General features: G+C 51.3%; 11 protein-coding genes and 2 non-coding genes across 13 annotated transcripts; 8 read left to right on the top strand and 5 right to left on the bottom strand.

The window, feature by feature from the left end:
* Nucleotides 1-98: 98 nt before the first annotated feature.
* On the top strand, nucleotides 99-169 carry ASPGLDRAFT_t148. Its single transcript has one exon. It is a non-coding gene; the product is annotated as a tRNA-His (tRNA).
* A 283-nt stretch (nucleotides 170-452) lies between these two features.
* Nucleotides 453-1,950, top strand: ASPGLDRAFT_51662 (uncharacterized protein). Its single transcript, XM_022547579.1, has 3 exons — nucleotides 453-1,056; nucleotides 1,111-1,385; nucleotides 1,436-1,950. The coding sequence occupies exons 1-3, from the start codon at nucleotides 561-563 to the stop codon at nucleotides 1,640-1,642; spliced, it is 978 nt and encodes a 325-aa protein (XP_022397138.1). The 5' UTR covers nucleotides 453-560; the 3' UTR covers nucleotides 1,643-1,950.
* Nucleotides 1,951-2,040: 90 nt separating this feature from the next.
* ASPGLDRAFT_t149 lies at nucleotides 2,041-2,111 on the top strand. The gene has a single exon. It is a non-coding gene; the product is annotated as a tRNA-His (tRNA).
* ASPGLDRAFT_51661 (sulfite reductase (NADPH) subunit beta) lies at nucleotides 2,106-7,551 on the bottom strand. Its single transcript, XM_022547578.1, has 4 exons — nucleotides 7,325-7,551; nucleotides 7,106-7,245; nucleotides 2,657-7,045; nucleotides 2,106-2,599 (listed from the first exon to the last, which is right to left on the bottom strand). The coding sequence occupies exons 1-4, from the start codon at nucleotides 7,353-7,355 to the stop codon at nucleotides 2,576-2,578; spliced, it is 4,584 nt and encodes a 1,527-aa protein (XP_022397137.1). The 5' UTR covers nucleotides 7,356-7,551; the 3' UTR covers nucleotides 2,106-2,575.
* Nucleotides 7,552-8,386: 835 nt separating this feature from the next.
* ASPGLDRAFT_39126 (inositol phosphorylceramide synthase regulatory subunit KEI1) lies at nucleotides 8,387-9,489 on the bottom strand (the record flags this gene model as incomplete). Its single annotated transcript, XM_022545033.1, has 2 exons — nucleotides 8,387-9,352; nucleotides 9,445-9,489. The coding sequence occupies 2 exons, from the start codon at nucleotides 9,487-9,489 to the stop codon at nucleotides 8,387-8,389; spliced, it is 1,011 nt and encodes a 336-aa protein (XP_022397136.1).
* Nucleotides 9,490-10,524: 1,035 nt separating this feature from the next.
* On the bottom strand, nucleotides 10,525-11,468 carry ASPGLDRAFT_29116 (Rab family GTPase YPT6; the record flags this gene model as incomplete). The annotated part of the gene is made up of 5 exons (XM_022543824.1): nucleotides 10,525-10,583; nucleotides 10,640-11,042; nucleotides 11,157-11,245; nucleotides 11,330-11,355; nucleotides 11,419-11,468. The coding sequence occupies 5 exons, from the start codon at nucleotides 11,466-11,468 to the stop codon at nucleotides 10,525-10,527; spliced, it is 627 nt and encodes a 208-aa protein (XP_022397135.1).
* A 374-nt stretch (nucleotides 11,469-11,842) lies between these two features.
* On the top strand, nucleotides 11,843-13,002 carry ASPGLDRAFT_51658 (H(+)-transporting V0 sector ATPase subunit c''). The gene is made up of 5 exons (XM_022547577.1): nucleotides 11,843-12,018; nucleotides 12,074-12,108; nucleotides 12,159-12,250; nucleotides 12,307-12,615; nucleotides 12,686-13,002. The coding sequence occupies exons 1-5, from the start codon at nucleotides 11,961-11,963 to the stop codon at nucleotides 12,792-12,794; spliced, it is 603 nt and encodes a 200-aa protein (XP_022397134.1). The 5' UTR covers nucleotides 11,843-11,960; the 3' UTR covers nucleotides 12,795-13,002.
* Nucleotides 13,003-13,152: 150 nt separating this feature from the next.
* ASPGLDRAFT_134955 (uncharacterized protein) lies at nucleotides 13,153-15,416 on the top strand (the record flags this gene model as incomplete). Its single annotated transcript, XM_022541333.1, has 4 exons — nucleotides 13,153-13,422; nucleotides 13,470-13,510; nucleotides 13,565-13,602; nucleotides 13,651-15,416. The coding sequence occupies 4 exons, from the start codon at nucleotides 13,153-13,155 to the stop codon at nucleotides 15,414-15,416; spliced, it is 2,115 nt and encodes a 704-aa protein (XP_022397133.1).
* A 168-nt stretch (nucleotides 15,417-15,584) lies between these two features.
* On the bottom strand, nucleotides 15,585-18,661 carry ASPGLDRAFT_29114 (DDHD family phospholipase; the record flags this gene model as incomplete). The annotated part of the gene is made up of 4 exons (XM_022543823.1): nucleotides 15,585-16,060; nucleotides 16,113-16,250; nucleotides 16,303-17,623; nucleotides 17,675-18,661. The coding sequence occupies 4 exons, from the start codon at nucleotides 18,659-18,661 to the stop codon at nucleotides 15,585-15,587; spliced, it is 2,922 nt and encodes a 973-aa protein (XP_022397132.1).
* A 757-nt stretch (nucleotides 18,662-19,418) lies between these two features.
* On the bottom strand, nucleotides 19,419-20,631 carry ASPGLDRAFT_86641 (uncharacterized protein; the record flags this gene model as incomplete). The annotated part of the gene is made up of 2 exons (XM_022550395.1): nucleotides 19,419-19,976; nucleotides 20,032-20,631. Coding segments are annotated over 2 exons (1,158 nt in total), but the record flags the coding sequence as incomplete, so codon positions are not given.
* A 920-nt stretch (nucleotides 20,632-21,551) lies between these two features.
* On the top strand, nucleotides 21,552-24,217 carry ASPGLDRAFT_61127 (putative FAD monooxygenase). Its single transcript, XM_022548459.1, has 3 exons — nucleotides 21,552-22,687; nucleotides 22,737-23,030; nucleotides 23,084-24,217. The coding sequence occupies exons 1-3, from the start codon at nucleotides 22,037-22,039 to the stop codon at nucleotides 24,044-24,046; spliced, it is 1,908 nt and encodes a 635-aa protein (XP_022397130.1). The 5' UTR covers nucleotides 21,552-22,036; the 3' UTR covers nucleotides 24,047-24,217.
* A 107-nt stretch (nucleotides 24,218-24,324) lies between these two features.
* On the top strand, nucleotides 24,325-25,379 carry ASPGLDRAFT_51650 (CXXC motif containing zinc binding protein). The gene is made up of 5 exons (XM_022547576.1): nucleotides 24,325-24,405; nucleotides 24,565-24,679; nucleotides 24,752-24,817; nucleotides 24,877-24,999; nucleotides 25,092-25,379. The coding sequence occupies exons 1-5, from the start codon at nucleotides 24,371-24,373 to the stop codon at nucleotides 25,230-25,232; spliced, it is 480 nt and encodes a 159-aa protein (XP_022397129.1). The 5' UTR covers nucleotides 24,325-24,370; the 3' UTR covers nucleotides 25,233-25,379.
* A 67-nt stretch (nucleotides 25,380-25,446) lies between these two features.
* On the top strand, nucleotides 25,447-26,460 carry ASPGLDRAFT_179227 (small nuclear ribonucleoprotein F). The gene is made up of 4 exons (XM_022542939.1): nucleotides 25,447-25,736; nucleotides 25,804-25,841; nucleotides 25,927-26,082; nucleotides 26,141-26,460. Exons 1-4 carry the CDS (start codon nucleotides 25,731-25,733, stop codon nucleotides 26,205-26,207), a joined length of 267 nt encoding a protein of 88 aa, XP_022397128.1. The 5' UTR covers nucleotides 25,447-25,730; the 3' UTR covers nucleotides 26,208-26,460.
* The last annotated feature ends 414 nt before the right edge of the window (nucleotides 26,461-26,874 follow it).

The raw sequence follows: 26,874 nt of genomic DNA, 5'->3' as shown, positions 1-26,874 counted from the left end.
TATGAAATACCTCCGCACGTGCTTGTAGCTCGGAGGGTGACCAAGTATGGCTAGTATTTGCTTATATAGCAAATAATGCAGAATATCTTACAAGCAAAGGTGCTGTGGTCTAGTGGTATGACGTCGCGTTGTGGCCGCGCCAGCCCCGGTTCGATTCCGGGCAGCGCCATTTATTTTTTATTTTGAAAATTTTTTTTTTTTTTGGTTCTTGTCCTTTCTTCCAAAAGCTTCCTTTTTTTTGCTCAAGTAATGAGCGCTGATATAATGTAATAGCACACGATATATTTTTTCTTTATAAATTACCTGGTTATGGCCAGTCTAATTGCTGGATTATGACCGTAGCGTAGCCCTAGGAGGGGACATTCGGAATTAGAAGGCGGTGCACACCATTCTGCCGCCAATTTTCTTATCAAGCGATACGCCAATTGCTCTGACAAAAAATTGCATGCCAGCTTCATTGCTTTAATTTTCATAAATCTACTTTTTGTCTTCATGAAATAGAAAATACTTCTCGAAATACCCCATATTACATTTTCTACAGGATAAGCAACGAATCCACCATGGCCACAAACGCAGACTCCGACCCCGTCATCGCATCCTACGACGTCTACCTCACAGACTCCGAAATCTCGCGCTACGTCCTGCAATACCTCGACCGACCCGCCAACCAAGCCTACGACGACCGCCATGGCCAGAAACCCACCGCGCTCCGTCTAAAGCCGCAAACGGGGCTCGTTGAGGTCGATGTTCCGATCAGCACGCGAGTGAATTACGATGTCGGGAAGGGGTTACGGTATGGGGATGCGATAAAGAAGAGTCGGAGTGCGAGGGAAGGGGGTGCGTATGGTATGGCCGGGGGTTTCTGTGGGGGGAGTGCTGGTGGCGGTGGTGGTGGGAAGGTTAAGATGGAGGACGGGGATGTGGAGATGGGAGGGATGAAGAAGGATGGTGATACGGAGGAGACGGCTTCGTTGTTGAGGCTTCAGACGCTTGGTGGGAGGATTAAGACGCCGGAGGATGGGGATCCGGTTTATATGCTTGGTGCATTTCGGGGGAGTATGTCGCCCTTTTCCTAGGGATGTTTGCTGGATGACTGGCTAATGACTGTAGAGGATTTGCATCTTTCTCCTGTGTCCGCTGTGGTTCAGTTACATCCGCAATTACACCATCTCGATGCCTTGGATGAGGTTCCTACGAAGGGGAGAGGCAAAGCCCGGAAAGAAGGCGAGGAGGAACGCGCCGCCGAAAACGAAGCCCGGACCATTGATGTTAAGATCAAGGCCGCCGGCGAGGACGGAGAAGTTGCCATGGTTGCAGGCAACCTGGAGCTTCTGAAGAAGATGCAAGATGAGAAGTGGAATGCGTATGAATGGGTTGATGCGGAGGTTTGTCTTCCCACACTCTCCGTAACGCTTTGCAGTGCTAACTATCCAAGACCGGGGAATCATGGCAAACATACGAAGGGTGCATGATCAATCAGGAGATAGAGACCCTCCCGCAGTTACAGTCCGCTGTTGAGGGTGAAGACTACTTGGATCAGATGAGCGCACCGCGTATTGATCCGGCGCATCCGGAATTGACCGGGTGGGCGATGAAGCAGAATCGGAAGAAGCAGCAAGAGGGTAGTCCGGCGGCGGAATGAGTGGTTTATTTTTTTGCTTGACTTATTGTGTAAATGCATGGGTATTAGAACGGTTGCATATATCATTTTGGTCCGCGTTGTTTTATGTACAATGTTCACTGTGGCTTCCGGTCTTTGGGAGATGAACGGGTATTGGTGTGTTTGACCTGGTGGTCTCTTCCTGTTCTATAGGTAACTAGGGCCCGGAGATATATAACAAAGCACCAACCGCACCTATCGACTCAACACATGCATATTTTTTCCGATCCTGCTCATCCGACAGAGAACCTAGATTCAAAAATAATATACAGATGAATGCATCAAACGCCACGATGAATTGTGAAGCAAGTTTATCAACATTGGCATATTATCAAATTACTAGCATATAATTATCTGCACCTAAAATCATACAACAACAAGGTGCTGTGGTCTAGTGGTATGACGTCGCGTTGTGGCCGCGCCAGCCCCGGTTCGATTCCGGGCAGCGCCAATTTCTTTTTGCTTTTCTTTTTGCTTTGGAATTGTAGGAATGGGACGCTATCGATAGGGCTTGATTGACATGTTTGTGTCCGTCTGAAGCGGCTGGATTGAACTGTCCCTGAGAACGGACGACAGAGCTTACTGGGACACGGAGTGCTATTGAGGAGTGCTGTGCGGACAGTACAATGTACGAACAGTGTTAAATCAACATCATACAGTAGACAACAAGAGATTAGCAGTAATGTATGCATGCATCTAGCATTCGCCATTAGGCCTTTGCGGCCACGGTATATACAAAACGCCAAAATCAACCAACAAAGCTGAGCTCATTGCAACAAAAACACAAAAGATGAAACATGAACATTTTTAGTAAACAGCGTTATACATCAAGATGGAAGCTTCAATTCAACTGCAAATGCGTGATGGAGTCGTAAATTTTCAAGAAATCGTCCAAGCTATTTTTAATACCCTCGTTTATTCCTCGTCATCCTCAGGAATCTGTTATCACTGTTAGTAAGATGTTCGCAGCTAGAATGTAGGGTGAAGGTCACTTACCCCTTCGTGGAAGTTCATGCCGTCGGTGGTCGCCTTGATGATACCGGCACGGATAACCCAATCACCGAAACGCTCGGGCACCTCGCCGTCCGTGTTCCGCTCAGCGGCGTACCGCTTGAACAACGGTCTCAAGGTATCGAGGATCTCCTCCTCCTTGATGGACTGGCGGAACAGCTTGTTCAGACGCTGCCCGTGGTAGCCACCACCAAGGTACATGTTGTAAGCACCGTAGGCCTTACCGACGAAGGCCACCTCAGCCAACCAAGGACGAGCACAGCCGTTCGGGCAACCGGTCATACGCATGACAATGCTTTCGCGACCCAAGCCCACCTCTTCAAGAGTGGACTCGAGCTTCGAAACGAGAACGGGAAGGTAACGCTCGGATTCGGCCATGGCGAGACCGCAAGTGGGGAAGGCAACACAGGCGGAGGAAGAAAGACGCAGACCGCTGAAGTTGGTGTTGTCGAGCTTGTGCTTGGCCATCAAATCCTTGATCTCAGGAAGATCTTCGTCCTTGATGTTGGAGAGGATCAAGTGCTGGTTACCGGTGAGACGGAACTCGCCCTTGTTGAGCTTGGCCAGCTCGCGGATACCAGTGCGCATAGGGAAGTCCGCGGTATCCTCGATACGACCGTTCTCAATGAAGAAGGTGAAGTGGTTGAAGTTCTTCTCATCCTTTTGCCAGCCGAAGGTGTCAACGTTGGAAGCGAACTTAAAGGGACGGGGCTCCTCGAAGCGCAGGCCATCGGGGAGGAGAGCCTCGACCTTCTCCTTGAAGATGGGGACGGTCATGTCGTCGATGGTGTACTTGAGACGGGCGTGCTTACGGTTCTGGCGATCACCGTGGTCACGCTGGACGAGCATGATCTTCTCGGAGACGATGTGGGCCTTGTCAGCAGGGATATATCCGAACATGCGACCGGTTTGAGGGTAGGTCTTCTTGTTGTTGTGAGTCGAACCCATACCACCACCAGCAAGAAGGTTGAAACCTTCAAGGTGTCCGTCGGCACTCTTGATAGCGATCAGACCGATATCGTGGGCGTAGACATCAGTGTCGTTGTGTGGAGGAATGGCAATGGTGATCTTGAACTTCCGGGGAAGGTAGGTAGGTCCATAGAGAGGCTCGTGGTCAACGACAGCATCTCCAGCAACCTGAACCTTCTTCTCACCGTCTTCCTTCAGCCAGATCTCATGGTAAGCAGTCGTGGCAGGAATGAGGTGGTCACTGATCTTCTTCGCAACAGCGTTCGTCTCACGGTGGAAAGAAGAGAGCTCGGGGAGCGAAGAGCACATAACGTTACGGTTGACATCACCGCAAGCAGCGATGGTGGTCATCAGGGCCTTGTTGATATCGCGCATAGCCTCACGGAGGTGACGCTTGACAACACCGTGGAACTGGAACGTTTGTCTTGTGGTGAGCTTCATGGTTTCGTTACCGTGAGCACTGCTGATGGCATCCATCTGGAGCCACTGGGTAGGGGTCGCGACACCACCGGGGAGACGGCAACGGATCATGAAGCTATAGGCTGGCTCGAGACCCTGAGCCTTGCGCTCGTCCCGGACGTCACGGTCATCCTGCATGTAGGTACCGTGGAACTTGGTCAGTTGCTGGTCGCTAGCGGAAATAGCAGCAGTGGTCTCGTCCAAGAGACCCTCCTCGATGGTTCCACGGAGGAAGTTGGACTGGATCTTGATGTCCTCATTGGTCAACGGTGGGGGCTCCTCAGGAAGACCCTCGACCTTGTCCACACCCAATGCTTGCCAGAGGCGAGGCTCCCATTCGGAGTAGCCAGTCTGGAAAGCGTCGGGGTCCTGGTCGTCACCAAGACCGATGTCGGTCAGTTTGCGACCACCGAGGAAGGCGACGCGGGCATCAAAATCTTTAGCAGGCTTGTTGTAGTAGATCTTGTCTTCCTTGCGAGGCCAGTAGTGGCTGTCACCAAGACCGAAGACGGAGTAGTTAATGGACGAGAGGTCCAGGTCGCCAGAGTTTTTGACGTGCTCCCACAAGCTACGGCCGTTCTGAGGGAACTCACCCTGACCGGCAGTACTTGTGATGAAAACAATGTTCTCCTCCGTGGCAAGGTCGTCAGTGGGGTAGTCGTCCATGGCCATAACGATGGTCTTCAGACCACGAGCACGACCGCGGTTTCCAAGACGCTTGGCGATGTTCTGTGCGTTACCATTATCCGAAGCGAAGAGGACCGTCAAAGGTGCGCCAAAAAGACCCTCGAGCAGCGTTTCGTACGAGTCCTTCGCCTTGCGCTTTTGCAGAGCACGGACCTCAGTACCATAAGACTCGGAGAGGACAGAGGAGAACTTAGGGTGACGATTCATGAGCTGGGTAAGCTGGTTGTCGCGGCGGAGGAACTCCTCAAGCTCACGGCGGATACGGTCCGAGTCAAGGGCGAACTTGGGCTCAGCGGTGTCCTCATTGTTAGGGTTCCAGCGGTACAGAGGCCAGTAACCAAGGTCAACAGCCTTCTTGGTCTCCTGGAGAACCGTAAGAGCCGAGTCGTTCTCCTGGTTGTAGGGGAGGTAGGCAACGACGACGGAGGGACCATCGAACTTCTCGGCCTCAGCCATAGCCTGAAGGACCTGGGTGTAGGCACTGTAGACAGCGACGGAAGCAACGTAGGCATTGCCGTAGTTCATGGCGTACAGACCGATATCCTTCTTGCGGCGGGTGGGGTCAGCGGCAGCGCGCTCCGAGTAGGGCTGAGAGTCGATGACCAGCATGTTGACATTCGCACCAGAGGCAAGAACGTGGTGGACACCCGAGTTTCCGAGATCGTACGCCCAGGCGTCGGAGCCAATGAGCCAGTGAGTCTCATCGTAGAAGAGCTGCTTGGACTGGAGAAGCTGGCGCGCCAATGCGGAACCGTCGTTAGACAGACGAGCAATGACATCAGCAGCCAGCTTGTTAGCCTTGGACGGGTCGTTAGCAATCAAAGCCCACTTGGACAACCAAGTCTTGGGAACATCGGTGGCGAAAGACGAGGACTTGGAAGCTTCCTCGACTTCACGGACGAAGCGCTGGCGGTGCTCAATGCGGGCAATCAACGAACCAAACCCGTACTCGGGGCTGGCCGAGATGGTGGAGGAAATACCAGCGTGCTTAGAAGTAGCCTGGTTGGCGACGTACAGACGCTCCCCGAAGAGCTGGTTCAGGATCTTCTGATAAGCGTTCTCGATGCGAGGCTGCTCAACGGCGGTCTCAGGAGTCGGGACCTTGGAGCTTCCAACCTCGAGGTTCTGGATAGGGGAGGTGGAGTTCAAGTTCTGGACCACACCACGGAGGGCTTGGTCGGCAGTCGATGGCTCAACGTATCCCAGGCGGAAGCCCACAATCTGCAAGCGGCGGTCGGTCGTGGTGGGGTTCAAGCTGGACAAGAGATCCATGAACGAAGGTCCCCATCGGGTCGTCTTGCGAGCCTGCTCCAGCACGGCGATTTTTTCCACGGAGGCGGGGATCGAGTTAGCAACATAGCTGCCAATCCATGGGCGGTACAGACGAGCGGTGATAAGTCCGAGGTCCTTAAGCTCGCTGTTGGCGTCTGCCTTGGACAGAACGTCCACAAACACCCCGGTAGAACCGAAAAGGAAGATCGCGGACTTGGCCTCAGCGGGACCAGTGTACTCAATTGCGTTGTACTTGCGGCCCACAGTCTCAGACAGCACATTCCAAATCTGGGTAGTGTAGGCATAGATGTCTGCGGAGTTGACTGGCCGCACGCTCACACCGTCAACAGTAGTGGCAGCAGAGCTGCTCAAAGCGCGGCTGTCAACGCTGCTATTCCTCCTCGAGGATCCAACAGACGAGTTGTCTGCGCTACCATTGGCGGGTGTTTGAGCAGCAGAAGCCTGCTCCAGGGTCGATGTCCCTGCGGCGGCGTCTTGAGCCTCAACACTCTCGGCCACTGTAGCCACACGGCCGGAATCAGCGTAGAGAGTCTGTGCGCCAAGTCCTGGGTTGTGCGAGGCAGCGTTTCCATCAAAATCCAAGACCTTGTTCACGACCTCAACATCCTCCTCGGCGATTGCGTCGTCGTTGGTAGAGTTGGCGGGGTCGAAGAAGTGGATAACACCCTTGCCAGACTTGAGAGCCAAGGCATGCGCGGTAAGAGCAATGTCCTGGGCCTCCTGGAGGGTCTCAGAGTGCAAGAAGGTGAAGCCACACTGACGTATCGAGCTGATAACGGAGTAATCGGGGAACGGAGTGGGTTCCAGGGCAACGTGGAGGACCAAGGGGTAGTTCGCCAGGCGGTAGAGGTGAGTAATTGAGGAGAGGAGAACCGAGGAGCTGGCGACGGCAGAAACGGTGCTACCGTTCTGGAGCGGGTAGAAAGCCGAGAGGAGAGGGTCTTCGTTGTTCCGCACGGTCACAATCTATACAAAACCACCAGGTTAACGTTGCCCTAATTGACAGGACCGGTTTGAGTCACATACCTCCGGAGCACCCTTGGACAAGACATTCTGAGTCTTGTTGGCCTTGAGAGCCTTGAGCGACTTGGAGAACAGCGAGTCTGTCTGCAGGGCAGGCTGGACGGAGAGGACGATATCGCTGGTCAAGTATGCGACTCTCGCCACTGATATCACTCATTAGTACTCGATTGGCACCGGACAGACACAGCCCATTGACAGCTGTCAAGAGGGGGGGGGTCATACCTGCTTCACCGGCAGTCGAAACGGACGCCATACTGACAATTGCTGGCTGCGCTTCACACAGCGCAGAGAAGGTGGGATGAACTTATATAACGGAGGGGTACGGATGTCACCGCATACAGTGAGAAGAAAGAGAAAAAGACGAGGGAGAAGAAGGGGGGAAAAGGGAGTGAATCGAACAATTCCCGTGCCTTCTTGTACTCTTAATTCCAGTCAATCAAACCCCGACTGGAGGGAGAAAAAGGGAAGAAAATTGGAAAAAAAAAGTCCATAAAAGTTCAAGGCGGCCGGTGCTTCTCCGCCATCGGGATTGGGTCAGCAGTGATTTGATTGGCCCGCGTTCGATCACGACATCGATGCAAACCCCGTCGCCCGCAGATGCAAACATTGCCGTTTTCGGCCGTGCGGGGAGTCATGTGATCATACATGCAACGGCAATTGCTCGGTGTCTGCATGGAGTACTGCCAAATAAGGGTGCAGTAGCCCTCTGACAGAGTACACATCACGCCATTGCTGTGGCCAGTCTGGTGCATGCGATTAGCACATAGAAACTATTCGGACTGGATGATGCAATCGTAGATCCGCCGTTACAACTGGTATGTCAGGCTACGTACTCGGGCGAGATGCAAGGATCACTAGGTGGACATGTTCAAAATGTACTCAGATGTTCGATATTCATATTAAAACAATGACATGCGGCATGATGCAATAGATAAACCCTTCCAAACGCCAAATAGCCAGACCCATATAAAATCCAAATGATAGAATCAATGTACAGATGCCAGATCTGAACGGATCGGTTCTAGAAGGCATATGCCCTCCCCAAGCCCTCCCAAGCACCGGCTGCGTTGATCAATCAATAACCAACGCCCGCCTTTTTCCAGAAGTGACAAATAACCAAAAGCAAAAAAGGCATCGAAGCATGTATGTGAAGAAGATGCAGTCCTGCTAATCTGTCTGCCACCCCTCTCCGAGTCATACTAGATCATCTCGGCATATATAGGAACAATTAAGTGAAAATATTAACCAGGAATAAAATGTCATCATGGAGACCTGAGCTGTCAACTACCGGCCAACAGGATGTTCGTAAATGGGTTGTTGCAAAGCCGCGGCTTCAAACGCAGACTGTGACGGCTGGGGAGGACCGGTTCCCGATCGGCGACGGCGCTCCCGTTCGAGAGGGCCAGGCAGCTCGGTGTTCTCGTTGCGGTTCTGGAACTTCCGACCGATGTTGACCATCCAGATACCATCGTCATCTTCACCCATCCAGTAGTTGCGACCGATGCTGATCATGGTCCGGCCAAGCTTGCCCTTCCAGCCTTGGCCATCCGGGCTGTACGGCGAAAAGGGTTCACGGTCGATGTCGGCCACGCTACCCACACTCGCCATGGACGTGTTGCGACTGTGCGTCGGAAGTGAAGTGTGACGGGGAAGGGCGACATAGAGGCGCAGGGTCTGACGGGCAAAGGCGAGCATCACGAAAACGAAGTAGAATCGCATCGCCCACAGCATGCAGATGAAGAAAATGCTCGGGGCACTCTCTGGTTGAGTGACCGCATTGCCAAGACCATCTGATGCCGATCGAGCGGTGCTGCCGGCGGCACTTTCGGCGTAATAGTAACTGGCACCGCTTTGGGTGTCATCGTACTTGGGGCTGGTGAAGCCGGCGGTTTGCGCAATGGTCTCACTTCCGGGGCCCGACGCGGAGCCATTATCGTAATGCTGAGAGACGACGAGGAACCAAGTCACACCAAAAGCGGCAGTGTAGGCCGCGTTGACAAGACTGTCAAAGGCGTACAGGTAGGCGAGCGCGAGGCACTGGAGAGGCGATTGTTTGCGGATATGCGGGAATAGGACTGTTGCGACACCGAGAGCGATCAGGGAGTAGAGGTACATGGACAGTTGGACGGGCGAGAGGTGGTAGCCGGTCAGCAAGGCGAGCAAGCCATAGAGACCACTAATTTTATTCAACAGCAAGGACAAGGTGATGAGAGAAGCACCAGTCTCAAGGCTCATGACATAAAGGAAGGTCTAGCGGTGGATGACGCCACGAGGCGACCGGAACGTTAGCTTACAGGCACGAATAGGGCATTTTTCGCTTGACCGCCAAAGCATGAACATACCTCTGGCCGCGGGATGCGGAGGAAACGCGATGATAATAAACCCATGATGGGTAGCGTGCCGTCTGATGTACCCGGAAGAGGGATAAAAACACACAGGTCTCAAGGAAAGCTCAAAAAGGAAAGCGATGGAACAGGCACAAGAAAAATAAGAGAGGACAAGACAGGATAAGAGCAAGAGAAAAGGAAGAGAGAGAAAAAGAGAGGGAGAAAGTGGAAAACGAGGTTACGAGGCTGAAAGTCACGCCGGGCAGAAAAAAAAGGCTTGGCACTGGGAGGTCATCAGGGGCTTCCGGGCGATCCGCTGTGGAGATGATCATTACCTGTTTGGGAAAGTGACGTTGTATATGCCTTGGGAATTAGGCAGACAGCACGTGTCTACCTGTACAAATATGGAATGTGTATAAACACAAGCATAGTACGGAGTAGTGAGTGCTAATAACAGAAATATAGGTGCCTTGTTGAAAGATTAAGCCCCTGATGGCTTAGTTACGTTACTTGTATAGATATCACTGCCTCACTATCACAGCAATTAACTGAATACGAATACGAGTACGCTCCGTTTCAGAAACACCCTAAATACCAGCCACAGATTACTTGTATGCTCAAGTGCAACACCCAGCACAATGATGTATTTACGATGCATGTTCCTCGCTTCTGTACATCAAGATCCAAATCGTGTTAGACATCAAGATCCTTACATCATGCAAGTCATCAACATAGAATTCCAGAAGCAAAACCCCCTGTAACCAAAAAAAAGAAATCGAATCGAAGAGCAAGGTGAAGCAAGGAAATGCCCGACGCTAACATCAGTAAGCATAGTAAATCTGTAGAGAAACGCCCCAGTTCGTCCATCCTGACACGTGAAAAGTATAAGAAAAAAGGGCCATCAACAGCAATGAATAAGACTTGAAATTTAGACACACGCTATCCACGGGAAGTGTGAGATGAGGAAGCCAAAATGTACACGGGAAGAAAGAATGTAGAGCATTATAGAGATCTCAATTCTTGTCGTTGAAAATCCTGGGACATCATAGTCGCAAATGGTCATGGTCATGACACGCCGACTTGGGGGAGGGTTGTTCAGCAGGCGCATCCGTCGTTGCTCGTGGTCTCCTTGGGGGTAATATTGACATCGATCACTGTGAAAGGTTGGTGGGTACTCTTGGGCGACAGAAAAGAAAGAAAAGGAACTTACTTTGGTTGTTTTGGTTGGCGCCCTCGCCCTCCATTCCGGGGAGCGCTTGGGCTATCCGCCGGAACAGTTGTTTCACGTTATGACCAACCTTTGCACTGGTCTCGATAAACATCAATCCATTCCTCTTCGCCTCCTCTTCACCTTGGGCTGTTGTAACCTCCCGCTTGTCGTTAAGGTCCGTCTTGTTGCCCACCAAAACAATAATCACGTCGTTCCCACGTTCCCCGCGTACATCATCGATCCATTTCCGTGTGTTCTGGAATGACTTGGCGTTAGAGATGTCGTAAACAACCACGGCGACGCTCGAGTCTCGAATGTATGAAGGAATCAACGATCGGAAACGTTCCTGGCCGGCGGTATCCCAAAGTTGCAGACGCACGGTTCTGTCTTCAAGGTACATAGTCTGCACGCATAACAAGTCAGCTTATTTTTCGCTACACAAAATATCCAGAGGCGCTAAAGAGAGGCAAATGACGAAGGGTCGTCGCCACGGCCAGGGGTCGGAGATGCGGTGTACCTTTGACAAAAAGTCGATACCGATGGTCGCTTGGTATGTGTTATCGAACGAGTCGTACATGAATCTTGTGATCAAGGATGTCTTTCCAACTGCGCGACCATGTTAGAACATGTTAGAACCACATGTAAACAAATTCTCCGTAACAGCGATCGGTTGACTCGGGGCGTTCATACCACTCTGTTCACCCAAAAACACCAACCTAGAACTCGATTAGCAACCACATTGACTCATGACACAAATATGCGACGCGCGAAAGACATACTTGAACTTCTTCAAAGGGTTCGAATACGTCCCTACCCCGGTGGAAGCCATGGTGTAGATAATCGCAGAGAATCAGGGGTAGATTGTATAGAGACTGGCGGGGGAGACAGCGAAAACGAGAATAGATATGCTGGAGGAACAGGTATTATAAAATAAATTAGAGAATAAGTTGAAAAGAGATTCCCGACCAGCGAGGAAGGCTGTAGGCAAAAACGTTGGAGAAATCACTTCTGCCTTCTTAAATGGACGACGAATAGAGGACAAAGTGAGCCATGGATCAATTCGGTCTGGGGAATTCTACTTTAGTCCAAGTAAGCAGTCCGAACGACATCAACCCGTCGCCGCTCTCGCCGCCTTCCCGACGGATTAATTCCGGCCCGACCGCGACCACGGCCAGCTTGCTTGACACGACGATATACAGAGGAGAGCCGAGAGGACTATACAGCTTCATTCTTCACGACTTCTTAACGGACTCTGCTTTTTCTTTGCGGTGCCGCTGCGCGGATTGATTTATTCCATTGAATTACCGGACCGGTCGTCACCATGGTTCTCGCCTATCCAGCAGGTGCAGCAACCGTGTCACTCCTCGTGATAGGCGGCTGTGAGTATCGCATCTCTCGCTTATGGGCCTTGTGAGCTAACGATATGTTTTATAGATATGCTGTTTACCGGGGATGGCGAATCATTTAACGTACGATGCGATTTATCCAACACTCATCGCGCTCTTGCTAACTCGTCTAGATTGGCCAATTCCTCGAAGATGTGTCTCCATACGCTTGGGCAAACATTGGTATTGGGATGTGTATAGGTTTATCGGTGGTTGGCGCGGCATGGTACGTTTCCGGGTCTTGCTCTCGAGGAGATGATAATGGTTGACGGTTTGGAACAGGGGTATCTTCCTAACCGGCTCATCGATCGTTGGCGGAGGTGTCAAGGCGCCCAGAATCCGGACAAAGAACCTGATCTCAATTATTTTCTGCGAAGTCGTGGCTATTTATGGTGTGATCATGGCGATTGTCTTCTCGTCGAAACTCAACCTCGTCACCGACGAGGAGATCTTCTCTGGCACCAACTACTACACTGGATATGCGCTGTTCTGGGGAGGAATCACTGTCGGCATGTGCAATCTGATTTGCGGTATCTCCGTTGGTATCAATGGAAGTGGTGCGGCTTTGGCCGATGCCGCTGATGCAAGCTTGTGCGTTACCCTACTCCGTTCCTGTTTTCTGTCTTGCGAGCACGCTAACCAAGTGCACTCACGCGAACAGGTTCGTCAAGATCCTTGTTATCGAGATTTTCAGTTCCGTTCTCGGCCTCTTCGGGTTGATTGTTGGACTGTTGATGGCAGGGAAGGCGGCAGATTTCGGTGCTCAATGAGCGGTTCAATCTTTACAAGAGACCGCACTGCATTGAGCAAAACAGCACACATTCTGTATGAATTTCGTTTTGTTTCTTTTTCTCTTGCTTTATATACATCACGAGGCGTATGGGTTGTAGAGCTTTGGGTACCTGCGATTTGCATGAGATCTGAGTGGTGTACAGTAACGAACACTGGGAATATGGGTAATGCTACTTGGATCAGGTTTATTGTTCTGTCATGGCTTGTAATGCTTGTAGTTCTCTGTACTGTGGATATAGAATGATGGGACTGATATCAACCACCGCCGCCATTCCTTATCTCTCCCTCACTTTTCCCCGCGTCTACCAAAGTCCCATTTGCGACAACCACAACACAATGGCAGAAACAAAGCCTAAGCCAGCGATTCTGATCGTATCAGATACCGCATCTCAGAATCCAGCATCTGATAAAACAGTGGATGCTCTCTCGACATCATTTGCCGCAGCAGGGCCGGGTGCCTGGGAGTCGCCCGTCACCAAGATTGTACCGGACAGTGTGCTTGATATCCAGCGAACCATTTGCGATTGGACAGATGGACCGAACTGGTTTAATTTGATTCTTGTCAGCGGCGGAACAGGGTTTGCAGCTAAGGATAATACGCCCGAGGTTGGTTGGTACATCTATATATGGCTTTCATGTGCTAACTGGACCAGGCCGTATCACCTCTCATCCATCGCCATGCGCCGGGTCTTGTGTGGGTCAAGAGACCCTATCACTTCAATAACGGTATAATGACTGATTAATACAGACACGGCATGATTGCGGCGTCTTTGCAGGTTACGCCTTGTACGTGCGAACCTCCCGCAATGTTCTTGCTAAACTAACAAGCTGCAGTTGCCATGATGTCTCGACCAGTGGCAGGTGTTCGCGACAAATCGTTGATCATCACACTACCAGGATCGCCAAAAGGAGCCAAAGAGAATCTCGAAGCAATCATTAAGCTTCTGCCGCATGCGTGTATCCAAGCAGCTGGAGCAAACTCCAGAGCTATCCATGCGGGTGGCGTTAAGAAGCTTGAAGCCGATGCAGGCGTATCTTCTGGAGGGCAGGGCCATTCCCACTCTCACGACCATCATCATCACCATCATCACCATGACCACGGCCACGGCCACGCAATTCCAAAACCGCATACATCGCCCTCAGAGCGACCACAATCCAACGATCTCAATGGAGCACCAAGCCGGCGGCACCGTTCATCACCGTACCCAATGCTCTCTGTGGACGAAGCACTTAAGTTAATCAGCGAACATACCCCTGGACCCGAAGTGGTTGAAGTACCCGTGACGACTGCGCTCGTCGGTTCCGTGGTGGCTGAAGATGTCTACTCCAGAGAGGCCGTTCCAGCATATCGAGCTAGCATTGTCGATGGCTACGCAGTCATCGCTCCGGAGTCGCCTACATCCGGCCCAAGCACAAAAGGAGTATTCCCCGTGGCTTCTGTCACGTATGCCAACGCAGGTGGAGTTCTATCGCCTCTCGAATCCGGAACCATTGCCAGAATCACAACCGGAGCACCTCTCCCAGCCAACGCCAATGCGGTAGTCATGGTTGAAGACACGGTCCTCGAATCAACAACTCCAGACGGAAACGAAGAAGCAACCGTCGAAATCCTAACCGGAGACATCAAACCAAAAGAGAACGTCCGCGAACCAGGCAGCGATGTCGCACTAGGATCTCGAATCCTTCAAAAAGGCGACCAAATCACATCCATCGGCGGCGAGCTCGGCCTCCTAGCCGCAACAGGAACCAAAACCGTCAAGGTCTTCAAGAAGCCCTGCATCGGTGTCCTGAGCACCGGCGACGAACTCGTCGAGCACAACGCCCCTGTTACTCTCCAAGGCAGCCAGATCCGCGATTCCAACCGCCCCTCTCTCCTATCCTGTCTGGCGTCCTGGGGCTTCCCAACAGTCGACCTGGGAATCGTCCGCGACACCGCAGGCGAACTCGAGCAATCCCTCCGCGATGCACTAAGAGGAGTCGGACAAACTGACTCATCCAACATCGACGTAATCGTCACCACCGGCGGCGTATCGATGGGCGAATTGGACCTCCTCAAACCCACCATCGAGCGCTCCCTAGGCGGAACTATCCATTTCGGACGTGTTTCCATGAAACCAGGCAAACCGACTACTTTCGCTACCATACCTTTCAAACCTTCAACAACAACAACATCATCACAATCAGAACGTCAGTCAAAACTCATATTCTCGCTCCCTGGTAACCCCGCCTCAGCACTCGTCACGCTAAACCTCTTCGTCCTCCCATCTCTGCACAAGTTAATGGGATTGGGCGAACGATGTGCATCTCTTTCTCTACCTGGTACGCTAGGCCTGCCGCTTGTATCGGTCGCCCTGGCGCATCCATTCCCGCTTGACTCCAAACGCACAGATTACCATCGTGCCATTGTTACGGCCTCGCGGACGGATGGGAGATTATACGCTTCGAGTACAGGCTTGGAAGGTGTTGGACAGCGCAGTTCGAGGGTTGGGAGTATGGCTAGTGCGAATGCGCTTGTGGTGTTGCAGCCAGGAAGTGGGAAGGCTGAGAAGGGGAGGTTGGTGCAGGCGTTGATGTTGGGGAATGTCATTGCTGGGGAGTGATGTATTGTAGTATTTGTATGAATTTGGGATGAAAGATGTCATTCATGAAGTGTGAAAGAAGATATTAGTCGAAAATGCTATTCTAAATCAACCCGATCCAAAGAAAACCCGTATATAATGCCAATGCCCGTCTCTAGTCCCAAGCAGCCAAAATAACTCAAGAACAAATCAACCCTTATGAACTTTCCACTCCTTCCTCTTCTGCGCCCTAAAGCCCGCCAGCGTCCCATTCCTCCCCTGCACCCGCGCAATCTCAATAACAATAAACCGCACAAAATCAGTCAACGTCCAGTAACTACTATGCGCACTGAGCATATTCAAATACTGAATATTCAACGGCCCCCCGCCCCCAGAAAGGAAATAATCGATCTGTCCGTTGTCATTGAGAAGGAGCATGCGCTTCTCGGCGATTTCCTCGCGGGTGAAGTCATGTGTTTCAAGTTCGACGTTGGAGGGGAGTTTTGTGACGGCAGCGGGGCGAGTTGGGGCTGTGGCTGTTGTTGGGGCCAAAGAGGGGGCGGAGGACCAGCGGAAGACGCTGCTGAAGGATTGCCAGAAGGAGGCGGAGGCGTTGGGGATGGAGGCGATTTTGAGGGAGTTGGCGAGATCCTTGTCGACGGTGGCGTTGACGCGGTATGCGATTGCTATTCTGTGTTAATGTATGTCCCAAGTAAAGTAAAGGGAAGGACGGCTTACGGTCAGTAGTATGCATGATGTTATAGAGATTGTCCACCGCCAGACACCCATATGTATCCGCCTCTCCGGCAACACCGTTAAGTCGGTCGTCGCCTTCACAGCCGGGTTTATCTCTGCCTCGTCGAGGAAGGAGGTTTGCTATACACTTCGTTAGTCTCGATTATGCGTTGACAGAAGGGGTCTCACGTACCCTTATTCAGAAGCAAAAAGAACCCAGCAGGACTACCACAGACAAACAGGTTTTTGGTATCGAACTCAAAAATGTCAGTGTGAATGCTTGTCGTCGAGAAATCAAAATGGGGTATCTGAGTTGGTTGGTGACTGAGGACGTCCAATGCCATGGCACTTCCAAGCGAGTGTGCGATCAAATGCACACGTCCATGTTGCTGGAACCCAGGGTTGTTTATACACCAGAGGCGATATACGCGGTTCGCTTCTTTAGCAACTGCCTGGATCATCTTCGGCTTGTGATGCGAGAGATAGTAGGGAATATCGAGCATGACATCACTGATTAGAGACCTGACGGCAGGTATAGTCTCGGGTGTAATATCATTCAAGGTAAAATGATTGGCAGCCGGGTCATTGACCGCTTGGGCTTCGAGTGTCGCATCCTCAAGAGATAGGGTGGACCGCCAGTTGACCGGAAGGGCCATGATGCCTCCATGGTCTTGCCGGACATGTGGCCAGACCGGCTCACTATTGAGTTCCATGTTGATGTTTCTTCGAAGGTTATTTATTGCATGTGTGAAATGAAAGCTTTCCATGCGTTCCGACAGCTTCTGTCCTATACCGTGTATTACCAATATCAGATCAGTCGGCGTTGGCCGTGATTCTTCCATCGCACAGGCGTAGCAGATTGGTTGACCACCTGCAGCGGGCATATTCCGGGATTGGGCGCTCCTGAGATAATTTCTCACGTCTACAGGGTTAGGCTTGATTGGATGCAATTGATCCCATTTCCGCCGGCTAAATCCACGAACTACCGGTATACCGATTTGTCGTCCTTTGCGGATTGCACTGAGTGGGCGTCTCCCCCTGGATGCTGACGGAAGCAGACTAGGTCGGAGAATTTGGCCATTTTTTCCATCGACGTAGATGACGCTAGAGTTGATGTGCGGCTTGACGGCTTCCAAAAGTGCAGTCGATCCGCCTGCAGCTCGATTGTCGTCCATAGCGAGTAGATTGAGCCCTGAGTCTAGGGTACCTTCGGCAAGGTTTGTCTCTGAACCAGTTGCTTTTGGGTCTTGGGATGTCGCGGGTCTGCTGGGAGTTTTGGGATCTTCTTTCGGCCACAGCTTGTGCACAATTTTCATTTCGGCGTCTGCACCGTTTTCCACGCAACTATTGAGTTCATCTTGCCAAGTGTCGGTCCAGGGCTTCAAGTATACGTATCCATCCTCAAGCTTGTTCGCCAGTTCCGTTTCCACAGGGAGCATGGTGTTTTTGTAAAACCAGGTGGCACGGAGGACGTTTGATATGTCATGGAGAGGACTCCAGTATATCGGTTTCATCTATTAACGGTCAGCGACATGCATTAGTGAGATAGAGATTAGCAAAAAGACCTTCAGATTTGGTAGTTCGACCAAGTGAAGTCGAGAGATGCCAACAGGAATCTTCGTCTTCATATCTTCATTCCCATGCTGCTCTCCAGTCTCGGTTTGTGCGTCATCCAAAGGATCCTCTTGATGGAGGCTGGGTCTCAGACCGGAGGTATTCGCATCTCGACTACGAGGCGCAGTATGCGTATGCAGCTCCTGGCTTCCAGAGCCCGATTCAAGCGAGCGCCCGAGTGGGCTAGGCGGCACAAGAGGAGCCCTGATGAACGGAGAACCGCTGATGCTTACGTCTCTCGGTGTTGTACGTCCACTCCCGGTGTCTCCTTCGTCCAGAGCTGCCTCATCGTGGGCCGATGAGCTGGTCCTGCATTTTGTGGGCTTAAAGTTGTTGCTAAAGGACGGCCTTTCTCTCTTTCGAATACCGATTGAAGCGCTCCCAGCACCATCGCCTGCCTCATAGCCCTGCCCCGATGGAACACGCGATCCCTCCCAGGAGCTCCGAGGAGCAAGATCCGCACCACTAGCTCTGTAATTGGCCCTGACCTTGGCATTATATGCTTCCAGAGCCGATCCGGAAACATTTGGCGAGTTCTGCTGACTCTCAAACGGACTCGCACCGTCCCGACTCCTAGCTTGCCTTGATCGACCCGCCTCTAAGCCCGGCACCGATATCACGGAGTTCCTCGTTGAAGCCCCTTCTTGAATCCCGACCTTCGAGGCTGCCCTCTTCCCAACAGTTTTTCGCAATGTTCCCCAAGCATCTTCCAACGCGATATGATCTTTGGCGGAAAACGGCTGAGGCGGCGCTCTTTCATTCACCGCACTTTGTGGAGGTGGAAGCGAGCTCGAGGGATCATCGATAGGCAGGGAGGAGGTGTAGAAAAATTGCGGACGCGCTTTGGGAGGTGTTGGCGAGCTGTACCAGGTCGAAAGATCGGGATCGTCATCGGCTAAGAAGCATGTGGAGTTGTAGGTATGGATAGGACCAGCCATGACTGCGTACTAGTATGCGATCAGGAGCTAGAGACAAAGCCTATATAATTAGAAACGTGTTGATTAGTGGTGTGCAATGGCTGCCAGCGAAAAGTCCCCGGCGTTGTCGTGGCAGAAAGGGAGAGCGAGCATTATCGGAAATTCCACGAGCACGGTCAGAAAAGGGACAAGTTTATCATGTCCAAAGCCACAGAATATGCGAAGCCATATCTTGACACCCTCACAGAAGAGGTTTTGCAGTGTCACAAATCAACAACAGGCATCACCAGGAAGTTCGGCCGATTTTCTCGTGATCCGCGCAGGAGCCTATGACGTCGGCCCACGTGCCAGCTGAAGAGAAAAAGCACAACACTTATACGCGTATGCAGTCTATTATTGGAGATATGGGAATGTTCACATAAGAAGGAGATGAATATTCAATAACTATCGCTAAATGGCCTTGGTCAAACTAAAACATCAAATTTTTGAAAACAAAGGGTATCATGGCTAACGAGCCGAGTGCTGACAACTAACAAGCGCTTGACGACCAACACAGAAACAGAAAAAAAGAAACGGAAGAAAAGCAGAGAAAACACGCTAATCGACCAAGATGATTGCCAATTTTCCTGAGGAATCTTCCCGTTATCCACCAAAACCCACACTGGCCCCGCGACTAACATTTAGTCCGGTACATCCTCCGGCTGTCCTCCGAGCATCTGATACTGGAGGACGTCTTGGAGGTTCTGGAGCCCGATAGAGTGCTATTATCAGAGCCTGACCGATAGCTCTGGTCCTTCATCAACGATAATGTGCGCACCTGGAGCTCTTCAAAGTCCAGGAAAGTCTCGCGTGGAGCATCGAGCATATCGAGAATCTCATGGATGTCGTGCAAATGTTTCCGAATGACGCTGTCGGGAACGCAAAAAGTGCGGACGCTCATGTCATTGGCGAGGGCTTTCCAGTTGTTCATATTTGTGACGAGGCGAATGGGATTCGTTGAGCATTCCCCGTTGAACTGCAGAGTTCGAAGGTTGTCGTTAATTAGTCGACGTTGAGTTGCCTGGTCAAAGTGGAACTCCACAACTTGCGGCCGGTTTTTGGATCCCCAGAAGCTGTTGATCTTCTTGATCGACTCGGCCGAGAGACGGCCTTCGCCGTGTTGTTGGACTAGGAAGTCGTTGGCGCTGAGACAAATCATGACCTCCAGGTCGGAGTACAGTTTGGACTGTGTTGCAGGATCCAAGGAGACGCGGGCAGCCAGGTTCAGAGACGATTTTGAACGGCGGAGAGCTGCAGAACTGAAACGGTTTGGGTAGGCTTTTGCCATGTCGTCGGCCTGCATTTGTGGTTAGCGAAATCCAGGAAGTTCCAAGGATCGAAGGAAAACTTACGATTTCGCCTACTTGCTTCTTGATTTTATTACCGATGCCCTTGAACACCATGGAAGTCCGCTTCTCTAATGGCAGCGCGTGCACATCTGTCGAACATCCGAGCCAACCATCTTGCCCGAAGAGTTTCTTGTGGGGGTACTTCGATGGATGGACTTTTGGGCGGAGATCCGGCTCGAGCTCGTCGGAATCGGAGTCGTCCTCTGGCTCTTCGATGGGTGACAGCGGCCGCTTATCATTGTCAGCATAATCCAAGGCGGCAAATTGGCTTCTCTGTCCGTCGTACTCCGCGTACGTCGGTTGATGCTCGCTTCCCTCGTGGAGGAAGACCTGAATCTTCTTCGTCTCATCGAGGTCGAGGTGTGATCGAAAGTGACGGATTGAAGGAGAAGAGGATATTTCGAGAGGGCGGAAGGAATCTTGACTCGAGGTGATCGATGCCAGAGAAGGTGACCTTGCTGAATCACTTGAACCGCGCGAAGAGAATGTCAGAGACGATTCTTCGGAATCTGCATTCCAGAAGTTCTCATACACTTCATAGAAGGGATTGAGCTTGGCGATGTCTTCATACATGAGTCTAGCGCTTCTATTAAGAGTTAACGGATATGCATTGCAGCTTGCACGGACCGGCGAGACTTACTCTCTGTTGAGCCTAAGGGATCCCTCATAGCTGTCTCTTTGACTGGACATGGTCGACATGGTCGATATGGTCGACAAGGAAAAAACGGATGATACAGATGAAGCAGGACGAATCCGTTCGAAGTTAGGCTTCATGGAAGGGATACGATTTCTGAGAGACTCCATATTGGGCGAAGAGGTGAGATTCAGAGTACTGAGAGTTGATGGGACTTGACGAGGATGATGCGATGAGGACTAAAGATTCTTATATACTAGAAGCTGCCTATTGTCTATTGCGTCAGAAGACAATATCTCTATTCAGGCCATTGAGAGCTCAATGGCGGCCTGGTCATGAGGATGCCTTGATTCGGCGACAATAGCGTTACCCCGGATTGACAGTGAATATCAGACTCAACAATAGGTAGCTCTTATTGAGAACTCGAACAATAGCAATCTGTTTATTGAGAATTTATTGTCTATTGTCTATGATCTTTTCTACTTCTTGTTTCTTCATCATTCTAGTATCTCGCGTAGTCTGCCGTCTCGATCACTTACGTAGCCCTACACGTCCTCGTGCCTAAACAGGCAACAATAGTCTATTATCTGATGAGTTGAGCATGAATATCTCTCATCAGTTACCAGAATTCTACATAGTATTCGATACTCCGTAATCGGATGTATTATCCTCGATGGAGTCTCCATAGTTCATGTGTACGGAGTATATACATACCTGCCTCAGGCACCGACCCCAGCACAATCACCGTACAGACCATCCGTGCGGGATCCAACGATCGACGCTTAATTCTATTCCAGCAAACAATAGCATCGGATGTCATATCGGGCTCTCCCAGACGCATTCTGCCAGCGTTTCTGCCGCGCGCCGGTGTACCGGTCACGTGCCACTCCACTTGCCGACACCCTTAACCGCGCAGCGCCGGAAGCGACGCCGGCATTCCTCCTCCCCGCACAAATGTTCCCCGTGGCGCTGTTCCGAGCTTCGCTGGACTCCAACAAGAGCCTCTGTGGATTCATGCTGACCGACGAACCACAGCGTCGTAGTTGGAAAGAAAGCATGTTCTTCGTTATGTCTCCAGCCGACTGCGAATGCCGGTGTGGCTCTCCGTCATCCACTGCCAGGCCCGCTTCTCCCCAGAGCCTTTGTCTATATATCAGTCCTCAGCCCAACGTCCTGAGATGATGTCCTTCTACTCTTACTATCAGTTTTTTCCTGGATTTTGTGTGTCATATAGCTGGGAGGAAAGCTACTATTCTATCAAATTTTCTCTTTTGATTTTTTCTTGGCTCCTGATTGATCTACTTCCCCACAGTTCCTATATCCCGGATACACCGAGTATATCATACGATTGCTGCGAATCGTACCACTCCAACCATGACCGAAACCCAGGAAAAGTATGATATCGTGATCGTGGGCGCTGGCCCCGTGGGTATCCTGCTGTCGCTTTGCATGTCGCGATGGGGATACAAGGTTAAGCACATCGACAACCGCCCCGTGCCGACGGCTACTGGTCGCGCCGACGGTATTCAGCCCCGGTCGGTCGAAATCCTTCGCAACTTGGGCATCAAGCGCAAGATTATGGCCTACAACCCCGCCAAGGTCTACGATGTCGCTTTCTGGGATCCTTTGCCCAATGAGCAGGGTATCAACCGCACCGGCAGCTGGCCCAGTTGCCCTCGTTTCATCGACACCCGCTACCCCTTCACGGCTCTTGTCCACCAGGGCAAGATCGAGCGTGCTTTCTTGGGGGAGATTGAGAAGGCTGGAACCACCGTCGAGCGGCCTTGGACGATCTTCGGTTTCAAGAACGATGGTGCCGACGAGACCTACCCCGTTGAGGTGCAGCTCAAGTCACTGGACACCAACGTGATCCAGAACATCCGTACCAAGTACCTCTTCAGTGGTGAGGGTGCTCGCAGTTTTGTTCGGGAGCAGCTTGGAATCAAGATCCACCACAAGGACCCCATTTCGTACGTCTGGGGTGTGATGGACGGTGTTGTGCGCACCAACTTCCCCGACATTGAGGTGAGTCGTTTCTTCAGTCCTTGTGAGAGGACATAACTGACTGTATTAGACAAAATGTACAATCCACTCCGATGCCGGGTCTATCATGGTTATCCCCCGTGAAGACAACATGGTCCGTCTCTACGTTCAGATCGCCTCGTCGACAGACCCCGACTGGCACCCCCGGAAGACGGCATCCGCCGAGGAAGTCCAGGCTACCGCAAAAAAGATTCTCAAGCCATACTGGGTGGAATGGGACCGTGTCGAATGGTACTCGGTCTACCCGATCGGTCAGGGTATCTCCGAGAAGTACACCTTGGATGAGCGTGTCTTCATGGGTGGTGATGCCTGCCACACCCACAGCGTATGTCTCACTATTATCCCCCGTCTCCAGAATAGCATGCTAACCCCGTAAAGCCCAAAGCTGGTCAGGGTATGAACACTGCCTTCCACGACGCACTGAACATGGCTTGGAAGATCCACGCCGTGGAGTCGGGATTCGCCAACCGCTCGATTCTGAGTACCTACGAAAGCGAACGCAAAGACATTGCCGAGATGCTGTTGGACTTCGACGCCAGGTATGCTGCCTTGTTCTCCAAGCGCCGTCCTACTGCCGGTGAGGTTGGTGAGGCCAGCCACACCTCCGTCAAGGCTGGCGGTGAGGAAGACGAATTCGTCAAGACCTTCAAGTCGTCGTGCGAGTTCACCAGTGGGTATGGTGTCGCCTACAAGCCCAACGTTTTCAACTGGGATGCCAGCCACCCCGCTCAGTCTCCTCTGTTCAACTACCCTGGCGTGCGGTTGACCCCTGGTCGCGCATTCACTCCGTCGACCGTTACCCGCCTGGCAGACGCCAACTTCGTCGCCTTGGAGCAAGAGGTTCCCGCCAACGGAGCCTTCCGGATCTTCGTCTTCGCTGGTCTCCAGGACAAGACCAAGCAGGCGATTGCAGACTTCGCTGCCAACCTGGAGAAGGACCGGTCGTTCCTCTCCGCCTACCGGAGGCCGGACATCAAGGACGTGTCTTTCTTCGAGCGTCACTTCCCGCACTCGACGAACTTTACTCTGAACGTGGTCTACGCTGCGCAGAAGAACCAAGTCGACGTGAACTCTATTCCGCAGATCCTCCGGGATTACCACCACCACCTCTACGCCGATGACATTCCCGACATCCGCGTTCCTCAGGCTAAGTACGCCGCCCACGAGAAGCTCGGCTTCGATCCTGAGAAGGGCGGTGTTGTCGTCACTCGTCCTGACAGCCACGTTGCCTGTGTTGTGCAACTGGTTGAGGGCAGTGGCACTGTCGATGCACTGAACGCTTACTTTGGTGCATTCTCGTCTAAGCCATTGGGCCAGGATCAGCAGCAGAGCCGGCTATAGAGGCTATGAGTGATTATGCGATTTCCTTGCTTTTTTGTAATCTAGGGGCTGAGCTCCGTTTGTCTCCGTTTGTCTGATGTGATGTATTTTTCTTTTTTCAGGCGTATAGCCTTGGCATGATTGGCGTTGTATATACCTCGTACATGAATAGCATATTATTAGTACAGAGACTTTGTTCGTATTTGATTGTAGTTGTTTCAGTAGTAGTAGCTGCTTCATGCCTCAGGAATAAACCCGTACCTTCACGTGGACGAGAGCGACTACATCACCACCCCGCATCGAACTTGAACTTGTACATCAGACCGATAATACACAGCCAACACGATGCTATCACTTGTACTTTCTGCAGAGCTCTCAGGGTAAGTAATTGGCTTTCTCTTCTGTTTCTATTTATTCTCAAGGTCCTCGTACTCCACAGTGGGAGTTTATTGAGCTGTTCATGCTGGATCTTCTCCCCGCACCAATTCGTCCACCTTTTTTTTTTTTTGCGGTGCAAAGAGGAGGCTAACATGCCATAGAGTCAACCAACTCCGTCCTCAGGACACAGAGGACGACCCTTATTTCTACACGTTCAAGGTACAATGTACGTCATGTCGAGAGGTGCATCCGAACTGGATCAGTTTTACGCGGTTTGTACGTCTACATCTACCTCCCACGTCGCCATTAATCCTTGGAGCAGAGAAAGATACTGACAAGTTGGTACAGGAACAGCATGAAATCCCCGGAAGTCGCGGAGAAGCCAACTTTGTGTGGAGATGCAAGCTGTGTCAGGTACCTCCCCTCTTGTCCTTAAAAAAACACCTTGGGAGGAAAACGAGCTGACAATCTAGAAAACTCACTCTGCTACCGTGACAACCGGCCCGAACGCCTACGAAGCCGACGAGAAGCGCAAAGGTCAAAAGATCATCGATCTCGACTGTCGGGGATTGGAATTTATCGAGTTTAAGCCGGATGTACGTCCCCGCGTCTCTCCCCCTGTCATATCTTCCAAGAGCAACAAGGATAGCGGGATATTTGGAATACGTGGAAGCTCACATGCATACAGGGCGAATGGGAAGCCAAAGGAGCCGAGTCGTCGACGCCGTTTACCGGGATTGATCTGTTGGATGAGTGGTATGATTATGATGAGAAGGCGGGGGATGAGGTTTCTGTTAAGGAGATTAATTGGGACATTGTGAAAGTATAACTGTCATGAGGAATAAAACGGGAGCATTTATGGAGTTGGAGTCTGGCTGTGTACTTCTAGTCGGGTTGAGAGTGATGGCTTGTATGACTACCCACGAGAAATTGACACGACGCTCAACTATGTTAGAGCCACGCATGAGAGCAATAGCTATGAAATAAACAATAGAAGAACCTAAGAAATAGAAAGAAAAAAAAAAAAAAAAACACCAGAGTAACACCCCTACACCCATCCTACAGCTCCAAGGCGGTGTAAAATTCTGCCCCGTGATTGGCCAACTACCTCGAGCAGCATCTTTCGCAGCTCTTGACTGCACCAACAGCCAGCAACAGATACCAACCACCCTCACCACTCCTTCCAACGAGCACGCGACCGGCGACCGATTTTCGATTCCGACCGAGGAGGATTTTGTCTAGCGATACTGTGGTTGAATTGTCTATACGATACGATTTGCACACGCGGTGGTCGGACGAGACAGGATAACAGATCTTCACCGTCAGGATGAGTGTTAGTCCACCTTTTCTTTGATTTATATATCTATGCGATATGGAAAATAGAAGCTAATGATACGCAGTTTCAACCCGTCAACCCGCGGCCGTTTTTGCAGGCTAGGTACGCCGACTTTCTTTTCTCCCCGTCACGGACGCGAACGCGACCACAGCCGAAGAACCAGAACAGAGACTAACGAGAATGACAGGGTCGGAACGGAAATGATCGTGCGCCTGAAATGGGGCCAGACGGAATACAAGGGCACACTGGAGAGCATCGACTCGTACATGAACGTGCTGCTGCGGGATACGGAGGAGTTTATCGACGGGAAGAACACAGGATCACTGGGGTTGGTGTTGATTCGGTATGCTTCCTTTACTAGAGATGGGTGATTAGGGTGTGCGTATACTAATGGACTGCAGGTGTAACAATATCCTGTGGATGGGGTCGGCGGACAGTGTTGAGATGACGGAGTTGGGGCTGAAGTAGTGCATATAAACTCATCATGGGGGATTTTTTTTTTTTTTTTTGTTTTTTTTACTATTATGTTTGTCATGTTCTATTCCTGGCAATGGCGTTCAAGGCAAAAGTGATCACATCTGGTGACTTTCCATTCCCACTACAGAGTACATTTACTTGTATTACTCAATAGCGGAGTCGTAAGCTTGCCACTGTTGACAGTACAATTCGAAGGGCTGCTATCAGGGTCTATCTATCCGTCTATCTATTAAGTGTATTTTATCTCCACGTAAACCCTCCACCATTCCTTCATGCAAAAATCCAGTCAATCACAGATCTCCAGCCCTGCAATCTAACGTCATGGCCCATGTGTGTAGAGTGACATCCTTCGCTATAAGCCTTCCATATGTTCCCCATAGATCTGCTGTGTCTTGGGATGTACCTATACATAGTTGCGCATAGACCGCCAGCCCCTCCGACGTCATATTTCTTGTTGGTAGTGTGCATGTGCAGAAAGAGATTTTCATGTTTCGCTAGATATGTGTGGGGAACCCTTGCGCTGTACAAGTACTCTACAATATTTGTAGTACAATGTACATAGTAGAGGACGAGGGGCGGCCGATCATGGCTTTGAGAGGAAAAAGGGAAAAAGAAAAATATGGTTCGACCGGGGAAATCCAAACAATAATAGGGATAG

This window comes from Aspergillus glaucus (genome assembly GCF_001890805.1).
Source record: "Aspergillus glaucus CBS 516.65 unplaced genomic scaffold ASPGLscaffold_24, whole genome shotgun sequence".
Lineage (NCBI taxonomy): Eukaryota > Fungi > Ascomycota > Eurotiomycetes > Eurotiales > Aspergillaceae > Aspergillus > Aspergillus glaucus.
Note: the sequence above shows the minus strand (reverse complement) of the source record. Positions and strands in the feature narration are given on the sequence as shown.